We start from the raw sequence: 21,907 nt of genomic DNA on the forward strand, positions 1-21,907 counted from the left end.
AAAAATATCTTGCGTCCAGCCCTATTTAAGTCTTATTTCCATATGCCACTGTAGCATTGCCCACTTGAACAGTACCTAGTAATAATTTCAAGGGTGTAGTGTGGAGCATTGTGGACATACACCACTTTGGTAGTGCTCTCGCTGAAGATTTTGGGAATAAAATGTTGCCATAATCCTACAGGACGACAGGGCTACTCTCTCAATTGAGATATCCAACTGGTGATGATCTCTGAGACACATTCGTGGTCATGGAACAACTTGATGGATGGTATGAAGATGCAAATATGCATTATTTTATTTCCCTTATGAACATATGTGAAATATGATTTAATCTGGTTAGCATGTAAAACAACACTTTTCACTGTATCTTGGTACACGTGACAATAATAAATCAAATCAATGAGGCGGGGAGCTGGTGCCGGTGCCTCAGAATATTTAGTAAACAGGGGACAAGACATCCAAGAGTAATCAGTGAGGGGCCATGATGGTTAAAAAGGGGCAAAAATATAGTCCTAAGTCTAGGAACAGAACTCAAAAAACAACAGTAAAGAAAAGGCATTGCAGAGAAGGCCAATCCCCAACTCTATCATCTTTCCCAGCCCCTCAGCCTTCAGATAACTGTGCTCAAATAATCCTTGAATATCTCCAATTTTAGTTACCCCACCATTAGCAGCTATACTTTTGGTTGCTTAGGCACTGAGCTCTGAATTCTGTCCTCATGTGCCTCTATCTTGCTTTTCTGCTTTAAGGCCCTCCTGAAAACCTAACAAATAGTTGGTCATCTGACGTAATGTCTCCTTACGTGGTTTGATGTCATGTTTTATAATGCTCGACTGCAGTACCTTGGGGTGCCTTATTTAGTTATTGGGCACCTCTAACAGGAGTTGTGTTGGACTGTCAATGCCGTTTGTTTGGTTTGTCTGGGTGCTTCCTCATTTAGCAGGATATGAAGGAGGAGAGTTGGAGAACTGTTGTAGTGAGTTAAAGAAAACTTAAGTGAGCAAAAAGAACTACACAGATGAGGAGCATTTGGGGGACAGAAGATATTGCTTTGCATTTATCAATGCTGTTCATTTCAGTTCGAATTGTACAAGGGAGTCTCTTATTCTTTTGTGCTGATATCAACCACACATGAAGTACTTAATTAAATAGGTTTTGGTTATCAAGCGTAGACCAGTAGAATGGGAACTCAAAATATCGAGCAAAAATAGTTTCCACCACATCTAGCCCTCCCGTGAAGGATGGTGGCAACAGCTTCATGCTTCCTCTAATCTTGCACACTCATCTGTTCGTAATTGACAATATTTTCCACAGCAATTGAAGAGCACCACCAATGAGAAGTTTGTCCTTTTCTGCAATGCCTTTTGACTACTGTTGTTTTTTGGATTCTGTTCCTGGACTTTGGACTATATTTTTTTCCTGTTTTAATCACCAAGTACCCTTCTCGATTGTTTTTGGATGTCTTGTTGCCTGCTCACTAAATATTCTGAAGCACCAGCCCCCGCCTCATTGATTTGATTTATTATTGTCACATGTACCAAGATACAGTGAAGTGTTGTTTTACATGCTCTTTGATTTGATTGATTACTGTCGCATGTACCAAAATACAGTGACAAGTGTTATTTTACGTGCTGACCACATATATCATACATTACAGAAGTACATCAGGTAAGGCTGTGCAGAAATGAGATAAAATGGATGAAAATTCTAAAAGCAAGAGTTTTCTTAACTGTGACCCAGTGCAAGCCAACAAGTACAGGGGTGATGGGGGGGGGGGGGGGGGGGGGAAGAGAAGAGAGAGAGAGAGAGAGAGAGAGAGAGAGAGAGAGAGAGAGAGAGAGAGAGAGAGAGAGAGAGAGAGAGAGGGAGGGAGAGAGAGAGAGAGAGAGAGAGAGAGAGAGAGAGAGAGAGAGAGAGAGAGAGAGAGAGAGAGAGAGAGAGAGAGAGAGAGAGAGAGAGAGAGAGAGAGGTGGTGAAGAGATATGATTTAGTCCACAACATGGGCATCAGAGTTCTGGATCAAGGCAGGCAAAGTAGTATTCAGTGGAATTGTGCAATCCAACTCAGCCTGTCCAAACGTCCCCCCTCCCCGGTCCAGCCCACCTGAAGCTATCTACATGTACCTGTCCCATATCATCTAAACCAAGGGTCAGACGAAAGAATTGGAGAGGGGCTCTGCCACAATTTACGTTAATGGCAGATAACTGGAAGAAGCCAAGCCATATTATGAAACGAACAAAGGATAGCAAAGCCCAGTCCAATAATTCAATCTCCAGCCATGTACTCTTCTTGAACAGCCTGATACAATCTGCTAGTTACAAGATTATTAACTATTAGAAGTGAATATTGTCTTACCAGGAAGGAGAGACCGCTGACATACTGAAGGTCTGATAAGCTCTCCCAAGCCATGAGAAGTGAGAAGATGGCTTTCAGAGGCAGTTCTGATACCACCCAACATTGATTCTGAAAGTGGAGGATTTCCCTGTGATCCCAAAACATCAGTGAAGAGTTGTTGTACATCTTTACTCTCCATTTGTGCCAGTTCTGAACGAAGAAAGAACATATTATTGCTTAAACGATGAAATTAATTCTCAACATCAGCATACCACAAGTTTAATGAGACACAGAGGAATGGAGTAAGCCATTTAGATCCTCAAGCCTGTTCCATCATTCAGTGAACACAAATGGCCTGAGATCTAACTCCATAAATCCACCTTTTCCCCATATTTCTTCATACATTTAGATAACAAAAAGCTTTAACTTTGTTTTAAAATTGGTCGAGCATCAATTGCTATTTGCAGAAGAGACAAAACTTGTGTAGCATGTGCAGAATTGCTTCCTAGTTAAATTCTTGAAAGGTCTGGTTCTCACTTAGGCCATGCGCTCCAGTCCAACACTCATCAACCAGAAGCACTACGTCTTAATATTTTGAAAACTTGGACTGAATCACTGCCCAAAGGATGGGAACATTGATTTATGTAATAGCTCCTGGTAATTTGCCTCAGAGCCCAGCTCGAAGTCATTCTCCCCAAGGCCCTTCCTAACAAATCTTATGTTAACTACATATTAATTGTGTTTAATCATATGTAGGTGGTGGACATAAACTGGTTATTCCCTTGAAGTCCCCACACAGCAATCCCTTAAGTTTTCCATTGTTCCTCTTTAACACTAATTTAATAGACACTGTCTTCTCATTTAGTGACAATTAGATTTTTTATAATGTTGTTTCTTGCAAGTCTGACACAGGGCCATGAAACCTGATTGCCTCCAATTAGGAATGGTTTCTACTGCTTCCAACTTTTTTCTCAGGGCTGACCCTCTGACTTGTGGTCTTCCCCTCTCGGTGCCTACATTCTGACTTAGGCTTCTACCAGTCTGGCTCTCTCACTGAAACAGCCTGCTCCCTGGCTCACACCTTCAGTTTCCCTCTCCTAAACTCTCAGTGTGAATGAGTGCTGTGGACAGGAGCAGCTGCTTTGATATGTAGTAGGCACATTCTTTTCACTGAGATCGTGATCAGCTGTCTATTTTTGATTAGAATTCATCTGGCAACATATCCTACAAGGCAATCAACTCAACAGACCCAGCTGGAGTATGATCTCTTTTCTTCACTCCACAATGAAACCATCACAGCAAAGGCCTTGATTACTGAGGTACAACCTGGTCTGTGTGGGAGAGCTACTTTTTTTTTGGGGGGGGGGGGGGTGGTTAAAAGGTTGAAAGCAAGGGCTCGAGAGAATAGTCAGGAAACAGGAGCCCAGAGAATCAGCAGTAAGGACGGAAGGGGCTCCATTATCAGAGGGTCAGCTACAGGAAGGGTTCACAGAAGACAGAGATCAGAATATGAGATAAGCAGGTGGTCTTTGAAATTAAAAGTGACCAGATTTCACCTACATTTAAAGCTTATTTCAATTTTAAAAATGTGTGCATTTACCATTAAAGGAATTAGGTCATGTGATATACTTCAACAAAAAAATTTAGAATGTTTTCATGCCCTTTTTTGATGAGAAAAGTTCTATAGAAACCAACTACAGCATTTACATTAGTTTTAATGAGAAAGTGATTGCACTTCAAGTTGTTGCAAAGTTTTTCAGAACACAATCACAATTTTAGGGTTTATGATAATTAGATATGGAATAAATCTATGATTTTTGCGAAGGTTGGTCATGATTTTTTTATTCACTAAATGGCCTTCTGGAAAAGAATGAAATGTGCTTCCCAGAACTATTCGCAGTATTCCTTGAACTGTCTAAACAAGATTTTGAATTGTGTAATTTCTACCCACTATATTTAATAAGAAAACTAGAAAACATAAAAAGACAGCATTCCATTAAGCCTCTTGATTTTTTCCTGTATCTGTTCATGACATTTTAATGGTCTATGTGCCTGGATCCCAAGTCTGAGTTTCCACAATTTCTAGCTTTTCACCACTTAAAAGACACTCTGTATCCTTGAGGAAAACACAATGCATAAACAAATGCTATTTGTAAGCCATGACCTCCCCATGGATTTCAATGCTTTCTCCAGCAGTCAAACCATATGGTACAGGCATACATGATCTGCTTTCAGTTGATCAGGAAGCACAATAACACTGTGACATCCTATCAAATTATGGAAAAGCCCACATTGGAATATCGCAAACAGTATCAGCAGCTTTGAGAGATGATGACTTGCCAAAAAAAACTTGAAGGTTACAATGGCAAGTTCAGTAACAATAGAAATATGACTTTCACCAAAAGAAAAAACATCCAAAGCCCTTTACAGGTGCCATCAGACAAACATGCACACCATGAGGAGTAAATACGAGCAAAGATGAAGAGGTGGCTTTAAGCAAGGCATTAAACGGAGTAAGGGAGATAGGAAGGCAGAGGAGTTTAAGGAGGAAATTGCTGAGCAAAGAACCTAGGTGGCTGAAAACATGGCCATGAGTATACAGCCAAAGATGAGCGAGGCCATGAAAAGATTTAAACACAAGGTTAAAACAGCAGAAACATTGTTGGACGAGGAGCAACTGGGAGTCAACATTCAAAGGTGTGATGATCAAATAACACAGAATAATATCTGGGCAGAGGTGTGCAAGAACTAAAGTTTATGGACCATCGAGGAGAGGAGAGATGAGGCAGAATTGCAATAATTGAATCTACTGCACAAAGATATCGACAAGGGCTTCAATAGCAGATGGGCTGAGACAGAGACAGAAGAAGGAGAGGAAGGTGATGTTATGCAGATGGAAGTAGGCAGTCTTTTTGTGATGGGACAGAATATGGGGTTGGTACCCAAGCTGGGGCTGATTCTGGAACCAAGGCTACAAACAGTCATTTTGAGGCAAAAACAGCTGCTGGTGAAGAGAATGGAATTTGCAACAAAATTATGGAGTTTATGGTAAGAAGTCAAGACAAACAAAAGAAAAAAAAATCAGATCTCCCAATATTTGAGAGACAAGTCTTAAGGATGAGGGGGATATGGAATGATAACACACCAGTCACAGAGCATTATTTGTAACTTTGGCTAGGGCTGTTTTAGTATTTTTATGAGACAAACGATTTGGAGAGGTTCAAGCATGAAGCTGTGCGAAAGACTGAGATTGGGAAGTAATAACACTTTCAAAACTGTGAGGGGAGATGTAGATTAGAGCTGGAACAGTAGTTTTCTAAGACAGATGGTGCGGAAGCAGGTTTGTTTTTGAGAGCAATGGCTTTGAAGGGGAGGGCGTACACAGTAACTACAGGAAAGGAAACCATTTGTCTCACAGCATGGGAGCCAGCAAGAGAACGTAAGTGATTAGTAACTGAGTGGAAACAATTGAGGTGCACATGGTGGATCTCACAGGCTGTGACAGCATGTACATGCGGAGTGGACGCAAGGAAAAGATGAAAGAAAAATTAAATATATAGGTTCCTGGCTGAATGAATAGACACAATATTGAGATAAGAATCCACGAATATTTTGCACTTGGAGGAATAAAGAAAAGTAGATTCATAAGGCAGTTGGAAATAGAGCAAATAAGCTGCATGTGCACCAGTTGTTCACTCTCTGGTATGATTCTGGACTAATGCATGGCTTTGACAGAGGAGGGAGAGGCCTGATCATGTTTGAAAATGTCCAGCCATATCTAACGATAGGTAGGCAAAGATGGTCAAGAATGTCTTGGACATAAGGGAACACTGTCAAGGGACATAGCCTGAGAAAACCAAAATTGAGTAATGTTACTGGGGAGAAAGGGAAATCGCCAGCTTTGGATGACTTAAGGCAGATTTACATCACGGAATACCCAAAATACTTTGCTTTCTGTGAACTCCACAACACAGCTCCAACATTATCTGGACATACACCAAAGAGTAAACTATGGTTGAGACACTACCCTCAAAATCCTACACAATTTTTGAATCGCAGCTTTATCAAGACCCAAAAGCAACTCTCACTATTTACCCTCCATGACCTTTTTCACACAACACTTTTAGACCTACCTTCTGTAACAATCTTGTCAAGATCTGAGCTGAGGGCACCCTCCACTGGAACATCACTGAAAGGCTGATTTCGCTTTGAGCTCTCATTTGGATGATTGGCTGAAAGCTCATCCGTAACGGATGAGATGTCAATCCCAGCTTAAAGAAAGGAGCACTGTGGTAAGTTACTGAACAAAATTTTTAGCAGTTGCGAAGTTGTGAAAATGGAGTGGAATTTAACAACACAAAAAGCAAGGAATGGAAAAAATTGCTGGTTGCCTACTCAAACTTCAGGTCTAAATAACCAACTTCCTTTTCTTTCTCAAAGAAAAGGCAGAAAACAATTTTAAAGAAATATCTATTGGCAGGAAAATAATAAAACAACAAATACAGACTCAAAGCAGTCCAACATGACTAGTAGCGAGAACATTCACAACCAAGTAATGCCAACACACACAACTAAGTAGTTGTAGGTTTCTGTCCTCGATCCACTTATCAAATTCAACTAAAGATTAGAGTTTTGCTCCTATTCAAATGCAAACTGGAGCACAACACATAGTAAGTCATCTTTTATTCATTGTTGAACAAAGCACAGGCCATGCCCAAAACATACTGCAATAAGCACTGCTTCTGGTTAGATACACTGCTGGTTTTGGATGGCTTAGTTGCTTCTGAATGTTATTTTCAGCTCACAAGAGAAAATTCAAGCTTCAGAACTTATAGTTATCTGTGATTCTAAACATTGGTCTAAAGAGAGTGAGCTAAAGCTTCTCTCACTGGCTCAGTTGGTAAAGGCAGTAGGTAGCAGCTATGCAGATCAGAGGGCGTAAGCGTTATTCCTGGTCTGATGGGGTTATAACTGATGTCAGTGCTGGCAGACACCAACTAAGAATAGAGTTTACTGCTGACGCCAATATCACGCTCCCAAATCAATGGAGGTAACTTGGATTAAGTATTGGAAAGCACTTGGTCCCCTTCAAACATTGCCTTCAGGAGAAAAAAAATACTAAAAGTACTATTTAAAATTATGGTCTTCATTTTAGTGAGCTTTCAACACCAGCGAAATCATCAAAAATGTAGATTCCAAGGAGTCTCATTTCAATAATGATCTGCCCATTTTCTAAATGGTAAAAACACAGAGCCAAGCATTTTCAATACTCCTGGAAAGCATGAATTAAATTTAAAGAATATTTGGGCTCTGAAAGAGAACTTTTTACCGATTCTAAAACACTTGAGGATAGGAACATAGGTGTAGGAGTATGCCATTCAGCCCCTTGAGCCTGCTCTGCCATTCAATAAGATCATGGCTGATCTGTGGCTCCATATGTCTGTATTGGGCCCATATCCCTCAATACTCTTTGATAAAAATACCATCGATTTAAATCGAACTTTAACGATTGAATTGGATTATCTTGTACCTGCCAGTGAGCAGTCAGAAATTATAAGGAGGGAGAATGTATTTGGTGTAGCATCTATAACACAGAAAACCAGAGTGCGTTAAGAGCTGCTAGTACTTGAACCAGATCGATAAAAATGCATTGAAAAATGCTAACGAATGGTGCATGTCAGAAAGCTGAGCTTGACCATACTGGCAATGTGTCATGTCAGTTTTCTGAATTAATCTATAACATCTGCAGAGTACCAGCAGTTTCACACAGTTCCACTTGCATCTTGAATTTGTGGCACAATTTGGAACATTGTTTGGTGTGCAAGCTTTAATATAGAACTGGCCATCACTTTCTGAAACAGGAATTCAATATCTCTGACTAAGCTCAGCACAAATCTTATCAATTTCAGGTGAAGTAATAAATTAGGGTCAATTTTGTGGGCAAAGCTGCCTTACAGTTACAACAGAAAAATAGTACATGAAGAGGTGCACCATTAGTCATGATATTGGTAAAACCAAATTTATGATGGCAGAAAGATGCAGGCATTATACAAGACGACTTGGACACAATCTGTCCACGCAAGTAAAAGCAATTTTTTTTTAAGGCAAGCAACAAAAATAAGCATAAAATGTAAGCAGATAATCAATTTAACTTTGATTTTCCTCCACTTCCTTCCCTACTTCATCCTGGAGCTCTGTACATCCTCATTAAGCTTGGGGCACAGAGAATTACAGTTACCTGTTCCACATTACTGGCTGTGGTTGCATTCTGTGAAGTACTTTACTTATGGGGTGTCCCCAACTGAGTTTGGCAGACCCAAGACATATGGTCGTCCTAAACCTGCTAGATTGCAAAACAAATAATACCTTACTATGTTCTCATTTTAAAAAAACTTTTGCTTTCCAAACTCTCCCAGGATTTGAATTATGAATAGATCATGGAGTCCAATTCTTTGTGCATGTACCTAACTGTCAGTGTTCAACAGTTCATCCCACTTTATGACTAGCCTAGTTGTTTCCTTTGTGTGAAACTATTCAAAAGTTTTACAGCTTCCTCTAATTTGCAAAGCAAAAAGTCCACTTGCACTGGACCAGTGATAAAGATTTGAATAGAAAATATGCATTGTGCCACCATAACGTATAGAAAGCATTAATGGGCAACAGTCAACACAAGTTCTATTGAAGGCCTGCAATAATCACTTTAGTCAAGCTCCAGGTTTATTTTTTACAATCTTGACAACACCTCATGGCTCAATACTGCAGGACACAACAAAATAAAGAGATCATTAGCAGAGTGTCAACAATTTCAATTAACAGGAACCAGTTCAGTACATGGCATCAAATCTTTAGCTCCATTAACATACTTGATTCTGTACAAATAACACTAATCACAATTGTATGGCCCTTTAAAAAAAGACTCATTATTGAATTTTCACCCTCCTCTGTTAATGGAAAAATTACAGTTGCTGAGAGAGCTTTCCAAGTGCTGACAACCCTCTAGTAATTCATTCCAGGTAACCATTTTCCACACTGAAGTTCTGCAGGTTATTCAACATTGCAGATTATAGCTAAACCCAATGCTGGCCTCATTCAAAATCTGCATGTGCACACTTGACATGGGGGTGGGGAGTTGAGAGCAATGGATAGTGATTAGACGTGAGAATAGCGTGGCAGCATACTGTAAGAAAACGAAGGTCAACTTCGTCCACGCAGGCCAGAAATCATATTTGGGAGCCTTTGGGCTGTTAAGGCTCAGACGTGTACCACATGTTTCACTTATCAATTTAGAAATGAAGAACTCGTACAATTTTTTTTAAAACAGACTGGAAATCTTTTGAACAAATTATCAAATCAGTTGAAAAATAAACATGGAGGTGCAAACAAAATGAATCGTTTGCAAACCTTGGCTGATCATCATAGGTGGAATTTGAACCAAGAATCAGTGACATGACTTATGCATGCTTAGGCTGCCAAGAGTCATTGGAAAAGCTCCTGTGCTTCAACATGGTTTATTCAAATTATTATACCTTTACAACAACACAAATATTTGATTAGGTATAAAATATTATGCAGGACAAGCCAAGATGACAATTGTTACTTCTGAGATAGTTTGTGAATGCAAACTGATTTTCACATGCATTTTACTGATAAAATTTCAAAATAACTGAAAGGCAGGAAAGCAAAAAAAATCTGTTGGCTTTTATGTTCACAATTGCTAAAACAAATTTTAGCACTTGCCCAGTAACCCACTGAATAGATTGGTGATATCATGTGAAGATCCTCTATGAAGACGCAAGCAGACATACAAGCACCCAGGTACAAACTACTGATGTTAACATGTGAACACGCAAAGAGTGGCGAGAGGGTCTGACTGCTTACCAAAGGGAGAGAGGGAGCTGTCTGCGTGGAAAGGACTGAGATCGAAACCTAAAAACCCAAAAGTACAATAAAAACAAAAAGGGAAAAAATTGAACAGTGGCAAGCAAAAGCCATTTAACCCTTTCCAACCTAAGAATTCCACCACCATCTCGACAACATAATAACACAGACCAATCACTGTGCATGGCTCAAAGCAAAGAAGAATTGTGACAAAGTTCAAAGTGACCTGTAATATTTCAGAGTCTCCACAGATATCATGTTAGCCAGAAAGCCTGGATTCTAAAAATTAGTTGGGTGGTCAGTGCGATGGACTGACCAAATTGTGTTTGGACCAAATCCACAGATATATCTGTAAATGACACGATAAATGGACTATGTAAATAGTTCCTAGCTAAATCATCAATTAACAATGCAATCACAAAGGCCCTGATGTGTTCCATGAAAAGAGAAAGATAGCCTAGCTTTTACAATCAAAAAGACAGCATGGTAGTTTGATAATTTGAAACAAAATTCACCCAAGAAAAAAGGTTAAAAGAAATGTAAAGCATTCATGTATAATGACGTGAAAGAGAAACACTACCAACTGAAGTAAATATTGACTAAAATACAATTTCTAAACCAACCAAAGTTCAAACATGAACAGAAAATGGGAATAAGTAGATATAATATTACTTTCTTCTACTGTATAATACTACTGTTCCAACCCACTGACCTCAAACCATTACTGAGGTGGTACATATTCTAACCCATCACTCAAATTCAATTCTGAAGCAGAGTCATATTGGACTCGAAGCTCTTTCTCTCTCCCCACAGACGATGCCAAACCTGCTGAGTTTCTCCAGCATTCTGTGTTTCTGATTTCAGACATCTGTAGCATTTTGCTTTCACTCAAGTTCAATTTGTGTGTTAAATTTTCAACTCAGCTCACCATGAGGATTGTACCATTGTGGGAGAAACAGGGACTTTGATGTGTTTCACAACAAGCTTGTGCATTTTTCCAACTAAGTTAAACAACATTAAAGAGTGAGGGAGAAAATATGGTCCATTATCGGGCTCTCTCAATGTTCCAAATATGGGTGCATCTACACAACTAGGAATGAAACTTGTAACTATCAAATTAAATAGGTTATTCTCCAACTGTCAGCTCTAGTTAGATTACTGCAGGGATCTGTCATTTCATATGGGTGGTACGGTGGCTCAGTGGTGAGCACTGCAACCTCACAGCACCAGGCACCTGGGTTCAATTCCAGCCTTGGGCAACTGTCTGTGTGGAGTTTGCAACATTCTCCCTGTGTCTGCGTGGGTTTTCTCCAGGTGCTCCGGTTTCCTCCCACAATCCAAAGATGTGCAGACGAGGTGGATTGGCCATACTAAATTGCCCATAGTATTCAGGGGTGTGTGGGTTATAGAGGGATGGGTCTGGGTGGGATGCTCCAAGGAGCAGTGCGGACTTGTTGGGCTGAAGGGCCTGTTTCCACACTGTAGGGAATCTAATCTAATCTAATATCATTTGAGTTTCATACCAAATTTTACAAAATTTGGGAAAAACTAGGTAACTATAATTTTTCTGAGATCACCATTTCTGTATTTCTAGAACAGCATTTCTCAGAAAATGTGAATTAGCAGAGGCACACACAAGACATAGCATTTCAACGTCTTAAATTACAAGGCGATCTCCTATAGCAGTGCTTTAAGTAATCTACGGCACAGTTGTGATGGCTAGCTGCTAAGGTGGAGCTGTTACTAATATGGCCTATCTTTTCAAGTCAGCACCCATGAACACTGTGGGGAATTAGGCAAAACAGACAAATTACATAAATAAACGCTTGTAAATTCTTGTAAGTCAATTACAGAATAGTTACAATTGCTCCTAAGTTACTGTTCCAGAGCAGAAACTTCCAGAATGAAGGGGCTGGCTTGCTTCCCTTGTTTTAAAAGAAATGTATTTAATAAAACAAAAATACAGTACTTTGCAGGATAGGCATGGGCTAGATAGTATTACATTTCATTAATTCCTCTTCATCTTCATTATTTATTGCTTTTACATGATTGTAACCAAACCCTCTTTGAGATTGGATGAGCCAAAGAAAAACTTGGAAAGCTCTTCCAGATCAGGTTGTTAAAGGCATAAAAATCAATAGGAATTTGGATGACATGATGCAATTTTTAATTCTTCTCAATGGACAAATGAAAATGAGCTGAACAAACTCCCTCAATTTATTGCTGTGACATTAATATAATTTCTACCTTTTTTTAAAAAAACATACCCTTATTCTATTTTGCTGTTCATCTAGTCAGTCACTAATTCTGACAATGACAGTGATAGCAAGTACCAGAGAGCCAACACACTTTAGAGGTTGATCAAGAATTTTATTAAAAGGGCAGACAGATCAACGTAAGTGCACCAGAAGCAGAGGAGAGATATGACAGAAATCAGGACATGGGGATTGGAGACAGGCAAGCACACATTAAAACAAGATAGTTGACAGCAGGGACAAATTTTTTTCCTCTGTACCCTCCTGCACAAAAATACATCTACCGTGGCTTTGCTCATAAGACCAGACACAGAGGTATCAAGGGCAGACAATAACTCAAAACCATACTCAAAGCACAGGTCACAAACGGACTTTATGTTTCACACAACACCGTGGTATACTTCCAACAGAGTTCGCAGTTTTCAATAAAGATATTTTTTAAAATTACTTCTCATATTTGCTACCCTGTATGTTAACTGGTTGACTGAAAAAGTTGGCAATCTAAAGGGGTTGCAGTATTTCCACTAGTCCCTTTTTAATACAGAAAAAAGGTAACAGCTGAAGAAATCATTTGTAGCCTATTGATGACATGGTGGTATGTATGTTCCAATCCAGTTGTGAGACTGACATTTTTATAAAAGGATGTAACACAGGGTGCAGCCATCTAGTCCAACATGTCAAAAGTCATTTAGTCATTCCCCTGCTCTTTTCCCATAGCTCTCATTTCAAGTATATACCCATTTTTCTACTTGTAAGTATGATTATATCTGCTTCTACCACCTCTTCAAGCAGAACATTTTAGCTCAAATGTTCAACTCAGAAATAAAATCTTCACTTCTCCCTGGTTCTTTAATGTAAACTGTACCTCAGCTAATCATCTGCAAGCGCTAGATCCACTTCCTGTAAAAATTGCCAGCGTCATAGAATTACATATCACTAGAGGAGAATTTGACGGGAGATTTGCTAGCAAACACACACACCACACCCCTCCTGTTATGTTACTTACATCAAGTCTGAGGATAAGCTATTTTATCTCTAATAATGCACAAGAATCGATGATCAACAGTGAAAAATCAAATTGTGTCTTTATTGCAAAGTACTGTCAATGTTATTTTTAGTCTATAAAATCACAACTGAATGCTATTTTCACTTGATGCGATTGAGAATGCAATGAAGCAAAATTGAGTAATCAATTCATTTGAAAAATAAACGCAAACTGAAAAAGGTTATTTGTTCATGAAAGTACAATTCCAATTGGAGAACTTCTTTATAGGTGTAACATCTATATTTCTGAAAAATGTCAAGTACATACTGAAGAAATGTTATCTTTAATTTTGGTGTGCATCTGAGCAAACATGCCCAACTGAAAAGGGAGAGCCAGTGAAAATGGGAGCTTGGGAAGAGTAATCAATAGAAAAGAGTACCAGAGTGAAGTAGAGAGAAAGATTGTTTTCATAATAGGGGCTTGACAGTTAGGTGAGTAAAGATGTGCATGCAGAGAGGTGGCCACTTTTACACGGAGTGTCAGTGAGTGAGGGCACGAGCAGTAAGTTGAGGTGTTTTAGTCAAAGATAGTTTTTCATAGAGATGCTGGTGATTCTCGTGAACATGCCATTTTCCCCAACTCCCCTCTCCCTTTTAGATTCCTCATTTCCTCACCCAGTTCACCCGGTCACTCAAAAACCCTTTACTCACTTGCAGCATCACCCATTATAGCTTTACTTATTTATGCACCAGCTTCTCTCCTTCGTCCTTCTACTCATCTCTCTCGGCACAGCTAGCAGAGGATGGTGGTGGTGGAGAGCTGAACAATGGTTGAAGTGATAGCAGCTGAGTAAACTGATGAGAGGTCGCAGAGCTAAGTATACAAAACACTACCTAACAGAAACCAAAAGCAAAGACCTAATGAAAGGTAAGTGAAGTGTAATTACAACATGGAAAGCAAGCCAAATGGAAAAACTAAATGACAATTGCTTGTGCTCAAGGCAAGTCATGTCACTTGTAATAGCACAGGCAGAGGCAGAACAAAACTTCTTTCCTACTACTCCATGTGTGCCTCAATTCTTTCTTCACAAGACTGCACTCATTGGGCACTCTAATGCCCGTCACCCTCCACATCAACCATCTGTAAGTTTGCCTAGGTAACACTTCTAGTAAGTGCTAAATTCAGTGCAGCTTATTATGGCTGATGTATATGTACAGCAACAGTAATTTTACATTCAGGTAGTTAAGCCAGACAATTGCATTAGTACGAGAGTGTGTGTTGCGAAGCTGCCTCTTTTCATATTTATGACTCATGAACTCACTCAATCACTTTTGTTGCCTGGTCTGTTCTAGATGACTAGTTGCAGGTCAGGGAGCTTTTAATTTTATATTTGTGCAAGTATCTACATCTGTTGTAGCTTTGAGACTGTGGATTTACGGCTGCCCGTGAGATTCCTGGAAATCAAAGTCAGGGAATCTTCTACTTCAGGTCATTCACAACTATTTGTGACTTTTGTGAATCAGGCCCACAAGGAACAGGACTGAAACGACAAACTTCTTTGCTCAGTAGAGATTTCACTTAAATTATGCTGCTGAAGCTCTATAACCACCTGTAAAGTTTCTGTTTGTCCAGTATGAATAATGTACAGTTCCTACAGGGGTACATCCCACTTACACAAGATGAGAAAGCTAGGCACAGGTTGGCAGAGCCAAGGTTTCTTGACCTCCAAGAGTGCACAAGGGTACTGCAAGAGTATAACTGCATTCAAGTAGTAAAGCCCATTATACAGCATTACAACCTTCCACTGTTTATTCGGCTGGATGCTACAATGTTTTATAAAAGCAGCGTTGTGTTGTACAAGTCACAATGTATCATTCAAAGGTTAAGTTGCATTCCTTCAAGGCTCAAAGGTCTAAATACTGTCAAGTAAACACTAGTTGGCTTTAACTTTTAATTGCTCTTTAGGCGTGCGTTATATGATTTGTAAGGTTCATTAGATTCCCATCAAATAAGCTATTTTCAATTACTGGAGAAACTTGTACATATCAAGGCTTGCGCTTGGGTCCTTTGTACTTCTATTTGAAAAATAGGGCACAACACTTGGTAGATTTGACAGTGGTAGCATGAACAAAAGGAAATAGGCATTTGGTATACTATTTTTAATTACATTAACTGCCCTTTTAGATTTTTCTGTGCTACATGCTATGTCTAAGCACAAGACAGCTGCCTTGTTCAAAGTCTAGTAAAGGCAAAATCATTCAATGACAAATATATGGACATAGGCCTTTAGAAATAAATGTTTATTTCTAAATTAATATTTAGAAGCATGTTGGCACTATGGCTTTTCTTCCCATACCAGTGTGCACACCATACTCTGGCTAGATACCTCGTCCCACTATTCTACGGAACATTGACTTGGTGTAACAGCACGCTGGACTTTGTAATCAAAATTAGTGACCTTTGAATTTGGAATTTAAGTCAATAAAATAAGTGCACTATGTGCAAGCTATGAATTGTGAGCTGCTACTGGATTACAAACAGCTATTGGATTTATTTCAGGGTGTTACAAAAACCAAAGGATGGAGTTTGGTGTTGTAATAGTGCATTTGGTTAAGAATTTACCAACAGGTACATTTTCTCCTGCCCCTCCTACTCACCCATTCCATCTGGTTGCGTTTCTTCAGTTTTGGTTGGTTCATCAGGGATTGGATCTCCATTGTGTTCTGGGATGGCTTGGATTGTCTTTGCATCAGGGGCTGCCAGAATTAATGGAAAATAGTTACTGATAAAGGAAAATCACATTTTGGTAGCAGTCAGATCCTAAAATGAACTTTCACTGGCTTATTTTGCTTTAATCCATTGATTGGTCATTTATTCTGACTTTCTGAATGATGCCATTGAAGTATAATCAGTATTTTCTTTCTGAATTGAAATGATTTATGTAAACTAGAAACATTAGTGGTCTCAACTGACCATTGGAGCAGTCAATAATCCAAACTCAATCCTTTAACTCCTCCAAAAGTCTATTAGTTATTTTACCCCTTCAAAGTTTTACCCAGAATACTTACTGTCTTGAGCTAGTTTAGCCTTCTTTTGGGAACTTTACTCTGCTGGTTAATTGCTGATATTAGACTAATGGATCTATAAGACCTGAGATTGCTCCATCACCCTTTTTATTCTAAGTAGGTATAAAATTAACTCAGGTCCAATTTAGCAGAATCTTGCTTTTTATTCATGGATTTTTCAATGATAACAGGCAGCACTTTGCAAATTTAATTTCAAATCACACTTTACAGCCTCATGCATATGCCATTTATCCCGATGGAATTGCAAGTGGTGCCAAAAATCATTTACATTTTTTTATTCCTGTGATATGGATTGCACCAAATCATCTGGGTTTATGGCTTGCGTATACATATCTGCACTGCCTTCTCCTTGGATTGCTACAGTGCTCCTAAAATGGCTCTCTGATGAAGGGTCTAGGCCCGAAACGTCAGCTTTTGTGCTCCTGAGGTGCTGCTTGGCCTGCTGTGTTCATCCAGCCTCACATTTTATTATCTTGGAATTCTCCAGCATCTGCAGTTCCCATTATCTCTCTCCTAAAATGGTATTAGGGAGTGAATGCAATAACTGCTTTCCTGTTCTTAGCCTTCACAGTCAGATTATAAGAGAGTTAGGAGAGTTGCTCTCGTGCATCCTGAGTCAGTATACTGAAGACAACTCCGCCAACGATAATTCACTGAGGAATGCCAGCAGAAAAGCACCCCAGACTGTAATGACTGATCTTCCACCAAACAAAATCTTCCTGTACGTCAGATGTTACTGGTCAATTTTTACTTTCTTATTTTTATGCTGGTTCTAACAGCGTACCCATACACCAATGTTCCTTCACCTGCAGTCATTTTGAAGAATGCATTCGATCTCTCCGCATATATTCAAGAACATAGCTACTCTGTGTTCTTAGGCTGGGCTAATCAAAGTACTTTTCACATGATTACAGATTGCATCTCCCTAATCTGGCATTCTCTGGTCCAGCAACCACAAGTAGTTGGCCAGTATACATGGCACAAAAGATTGTCAAAAATAGAGACAAAAAGTTGGAAGACTGGCTCAAGAAGACAGACAAGAAGAATGTTCACCAACACTCTACAATTGCCTGCACAGGTGCCACAACACCACACAGTTGGACAGCCCACTGAGGATCATCATCAGAATTTGGCATTTGTACAACATCAGAAGAGGAGATGTACAGAAAGGAATTGTTTTAAAATCTCACATGCTGACCCCAACTTGTTATCTCTCAAAACCTGGCAGACTACCATCTTGCCTGGTGGCAAGGCTGAGGACAACTCAGGAAGTACAATCCTGTGCTACATCCCATTCTTTCAAAGGCAGACCCAGATCAAACTCAATGTGAACAAAATACAAGCTCAGATTTATAGATTTTTGCTACACTGATCAATTTTCATCTTTCACAATATGTGCCAAGGCCCAAAATTGTTATATATATGCATAAAAAAAATGAAATAAACAATATTATTATGAAGTTTCTCACCCTTTCCATGGGCTCCATCACGCTTTTCCTCAAGTAAATCCTTCTGCTGAGGTGCCGAGTCCGCTTGAGGCGTGGCTTGTGGAAACTCAGTGCTTTCACTGTCAGAGAAACCCTCTGAACTGAGGCAAACCTTCCGGCTGCTGTCCAGCAGTGATTTTCCAAAGAACGCTTCCTGTCAGATATGGAAGGTTAAGAAAAAAAAATCTCTGCTAACCTACAAATAATATGGAACGTATAAATTTTGAAGTTTGCACACTTATAAAATTACTTTTAATTAAGTCAAATATCAGAATTTTCATTGCTAAAAGATGAAATTGAGACATAGCACAACAAATACAAATTACCTACCTCAGGTGCCATCATCCTCATTTTTTTGAAGATAGCTCAAAATCCACATACAAATAAGTCCACGCTGAAATGAGGTGGTAAAAATACCATGACCACGTATCTTTTAAAAGTTTGGCACCACACAAGGCCACAAGAATAATGTGACCTTTCCCCACTTCACTGCACATAAGGCCTCATTCTGGGAGCATATCTCAGTTCACTCGAAAGAAAGTTGCAGCAAATTTAGAGAGTTGATAATCAGAAAAATAAATGCAAGACTTAAGATGAAATTCCAAGGCTCACTCTTATTAGATAAAGGGCGTTTGGATATTGAGGTTGAACCACAATGGGTTAAAAGGTACACCAAACTAAAGGGAGGTCAATGAAACAATACTCCCTCATTGTGTAAACTCCAGAAACAGATGAGTAAACATTGTCATCTCTTGTTTACAGTACATTCTCATAGACTGAATACTGATACAAGCTTAAAACAGCAGTACCAGAGCACTCATTTCTTTAAGCAGAATGATCAAAAATCACAAAAGCATATGCACTGCTTCCTCATTAATATTATATAAAAAAAGACACAATTTTACAAATTGATGCATTGCAGTGCAGGAAAAAGACTAGAAGGAAGAGTGAATATGATTTTGCAACATGCACTATGGTGAGGGGCAGAATGTTATACTAACAAGAATTACAGATCAGCATGTATATTCAGGCTATGGGTACTAAGATTACAGAATGTAACTTGGCCTCCAATTAGTGGTCAATACAGTGGCACATACCCCCGTACATTAAAAACAGTTTTAATGGACTGTTTTTCATTCCCTCCAATGTTTTTATTTCCTATCTATCAAATAACAGTTAATCAGATCTTGACTTTTGCTTCTTCACTTGTCCCATTATTGCTCCCTTTAATCTAGCCCCATGAAACTTTGTGTCATTTAATTTACTCTGCCCTCCACTCTGACAGAGACCTCTTTTATTCTTCTTCCACCACTCCACTATTTTGTTCAAAACCTATTCAAAACTTTTACGAATTCTAATGGAAGGTCAGCGACCTGAAATATTAACACTTTCTCTTCATACAGGTGCTACCTGATCTGCTGAATATTTCCAGGATTTTGTTTATTTTATTTGGCTGTTTTAATTAAATTAAATTAATGTTTTGCTATGGAATAAAACAGGGCAGAATGATGTGCGATATCTGGCTTTACACCAGCAAAATTGAGACTGTAAATCATGCAAAAGTTCCTTTTTGAAGCAAGAGAATTAAAATTTCCAAAAACCTACTGCATAGTAGCTCACTCAAGAATTCAATGAGTTGCAACATTCGTTACAACTTCCAGCTATTCATTGCAAATCATGAGAAAAATGTTATTTTCAGTTAAATTTCAGAATTGGTCTTGCGACTTGTCAAGCTGCATGGCAAAAGAAAAAAAATTGGATCTGCCACTTCAATATGGAGGTCATTATTGATAACAGGACAGGGTTATTAGGGGCAGTGAAGGTTCCCCTGCCACAAGAATAAATCCTTCAAAGTCCAGCCATAATCAGGATGTGCTAGAACCAGAAGTATCACTTTGCTGATACCTCTTGATCACTACCTGTTATTAGTACAGATAATTTCTTTAGAGGTGTCGTCTAAAAACGTAACCTTTACCCAGAGTAACATACTACAGTTTCAATTCACGTTTACCATTCATGCCCTACAAAAGAGTAACAGTTTAACTGTTTTACACTGGTTACTGTCCTAACAAGTATGGAGGAACTGTTGATTAGCTATAAGATATATTTCTTTACTCATTTTCCCCCCCCCCCCCCACTTTATTCATGCATGGGATGACGGCATTTCTCGCTAGGCCAGCATTTATTGTCCATCCCTAACTGCCTAGAGGGCAGTTATGAGGCAACACATTGCTGTGGGTCCGGAGTCACATGTAGGCCAGACCAGTAAGGACAGCAGCTTCCTTCCCTAAAAGAACATTTGTGAATCAGATGGGTCTTCCAACAATCAGCAATGGATTCAAGGTCATCAGTAGATTTTGAATTGCAGATATTTATTGAATTCAAATTCCCTCATCTGCCATGGCGGGATATTAACCCAGGTCCCAGATAATACCACTAGACTACTGCCTCCCCACTATTCATGTAACTTGCTTGTGGAAACATTTCAACCTTCGGTTGTTGAGTAGTCCTCATTCTGAGAAAGTCCTTGGGTATAAAGATGCTTTTCTCATATATCCAAATTGATGCAATATGTTTTTGAAATAATAATCAATGTCCTCCAGCCAGAAGTTTTTGTCCCATTTAATTTTCAATTTCTGCTTCATGATGTCAAGTTGGTTTCAATCAACTAGCTTTCATCATCATTCTCCACTTTCCTTAAAAAGAAATTACAATCAAGTGTAACTGAAAATCCAAATCAATCAATTTCACACTCAGGCCAAAACTGCCCAAGTAATTTGCCTGCTGAAAATGGGAAGAACCCACACTGTTGCATTCTCATCCAGTACGTGATTAAACTGTGATCAGCATATTGTGGACTGACAACAATATATAGTCAAGGTATTGTGACAGAAAGAGCAAATTTCCTGACGGGTACACAACAACATTCTTTATTTTGAAGGAGGATACCACTTCACTTCTTGCACTCATTGAGATTGTGCCACTGACTCCTTCTAAAGGGCTTGCTTTTGTAACGACAATCAGAAGCAAACATTATTTCCACAGCAACTGCCTATTCCACAGCAACAAACAATGCACTACCTGTAACACTGCCCAACTAATCAATCATTCTGTTACTTAACTCTGCTCAATTACTTGCCCTCCCCAGGCACCAATGTTTGGTTTGGTACAAAAGGCCAATGACCACCAGAACTAAAACACCCCGAGCCCAACTCTGGGCTGATCAACGCCACTCAAATGTGGAATTACTGAGTGACCCACCCCATCAACACAATACGGTACAGTGAGTATTTGATAACATCTTGTTCAACTTCATGACTGTTTTAGGCACGGACAATCTATCACAGGAATATAATGTTGAAAACTTTCAGAGACATGGGAGAAATTTTTAAAAACTGATAATGGGAACATTTGTTAACAGGAATTAAAAGAGCTTTCAACTTCTGCTCCTAAAATTGATCTGCAGGTCTTGTCAACTGATCTCTGTACAAGGAACACCTGATCACACCCCTGAAACACCAAATTTTGCCTAATGCAAGACCAAGAAATGGAACTAAAAGACTGTCATGTAAGTTTCATTTTTTGAATTGCTCCCTGGCCTGAAGGTATTACTGGTTTGCTCTGGTACAGTTCCACAAATGCCAATTTCCCATATCTTACCCAAGTTGACATTCTTCACATCTAGGCAAAATGGTAAATGCTCTCATGCTCAATGCCAATGAAAAGCAGAAGAGAATCTCAGCTTATCTAAACATGATTACTGGCATTCAGGACCTGCACTGACAAGAGTTGTTTTCTTGTGCAAATTGCTTCTCTATAAACCTGTGGTGATGACGCTAAATATAATACCAAAAATGCCACCTTGACCAAGATCCTACTCAA

General features: G+C 39.2%; 1 protein-coding gene across 3 annotated transcripts in view; it reads right to left on the bottom strand.

The window, feature by feature from the left end:
* The window catches only part of kmt2d (lysine (K)-specific methyltransferase 2D), a 281,603-nt gene that overhangs the window by 93,560 nt on the left and 166,136 nt on the right, over positions 1-21,907 (bottom strand). Inside the window, exons 24-28 of one of the 3 annotated variants that reach the window (XM_048523503.2) lie at positions 18,008-18,179; positions 16,110-16,208; positions 10,213-10,260; positions 6,468-6,605; positions 2,356-2,544 (exon numbers count right to left, since the gene is read on the bottom strand). In XM_048523503.2, the coding sequence (XP_048379460.2) occupies positions 2,356-2,544; positions 6,468-6,605; positions 10,213-10,260; positions 16,110-16,208; positions 18,008-18,179 (646 nt within the window). The remainder of the gene's footprint in view (positions 1-2,355; positions 2,545-6,467; positions 6,606-10,212; positions 10,261-16,109; positions 16,209-18,007; positions 18,180-21,907) is intronic. The other 2 variants (XM_048523504.2, XM_048523505.2) reach the window with 2 other exon arrangements.

This window comes from Stegostoma tigrinum, chromosome X (assembly GCF_030684315.1).
Source record: "Stegostoma tigrinum isolate sSteTig4 chromosome X, sSteTig4.hap1, whole genome shotgun sequence".
Taxonomy (NCBI): Eukaryota; Metazoa; Chordata; class Chondrichthyes; order Orectolobiformes; family Stegostomatidae; genus Stegostoma; species Stegostoma tigrinum.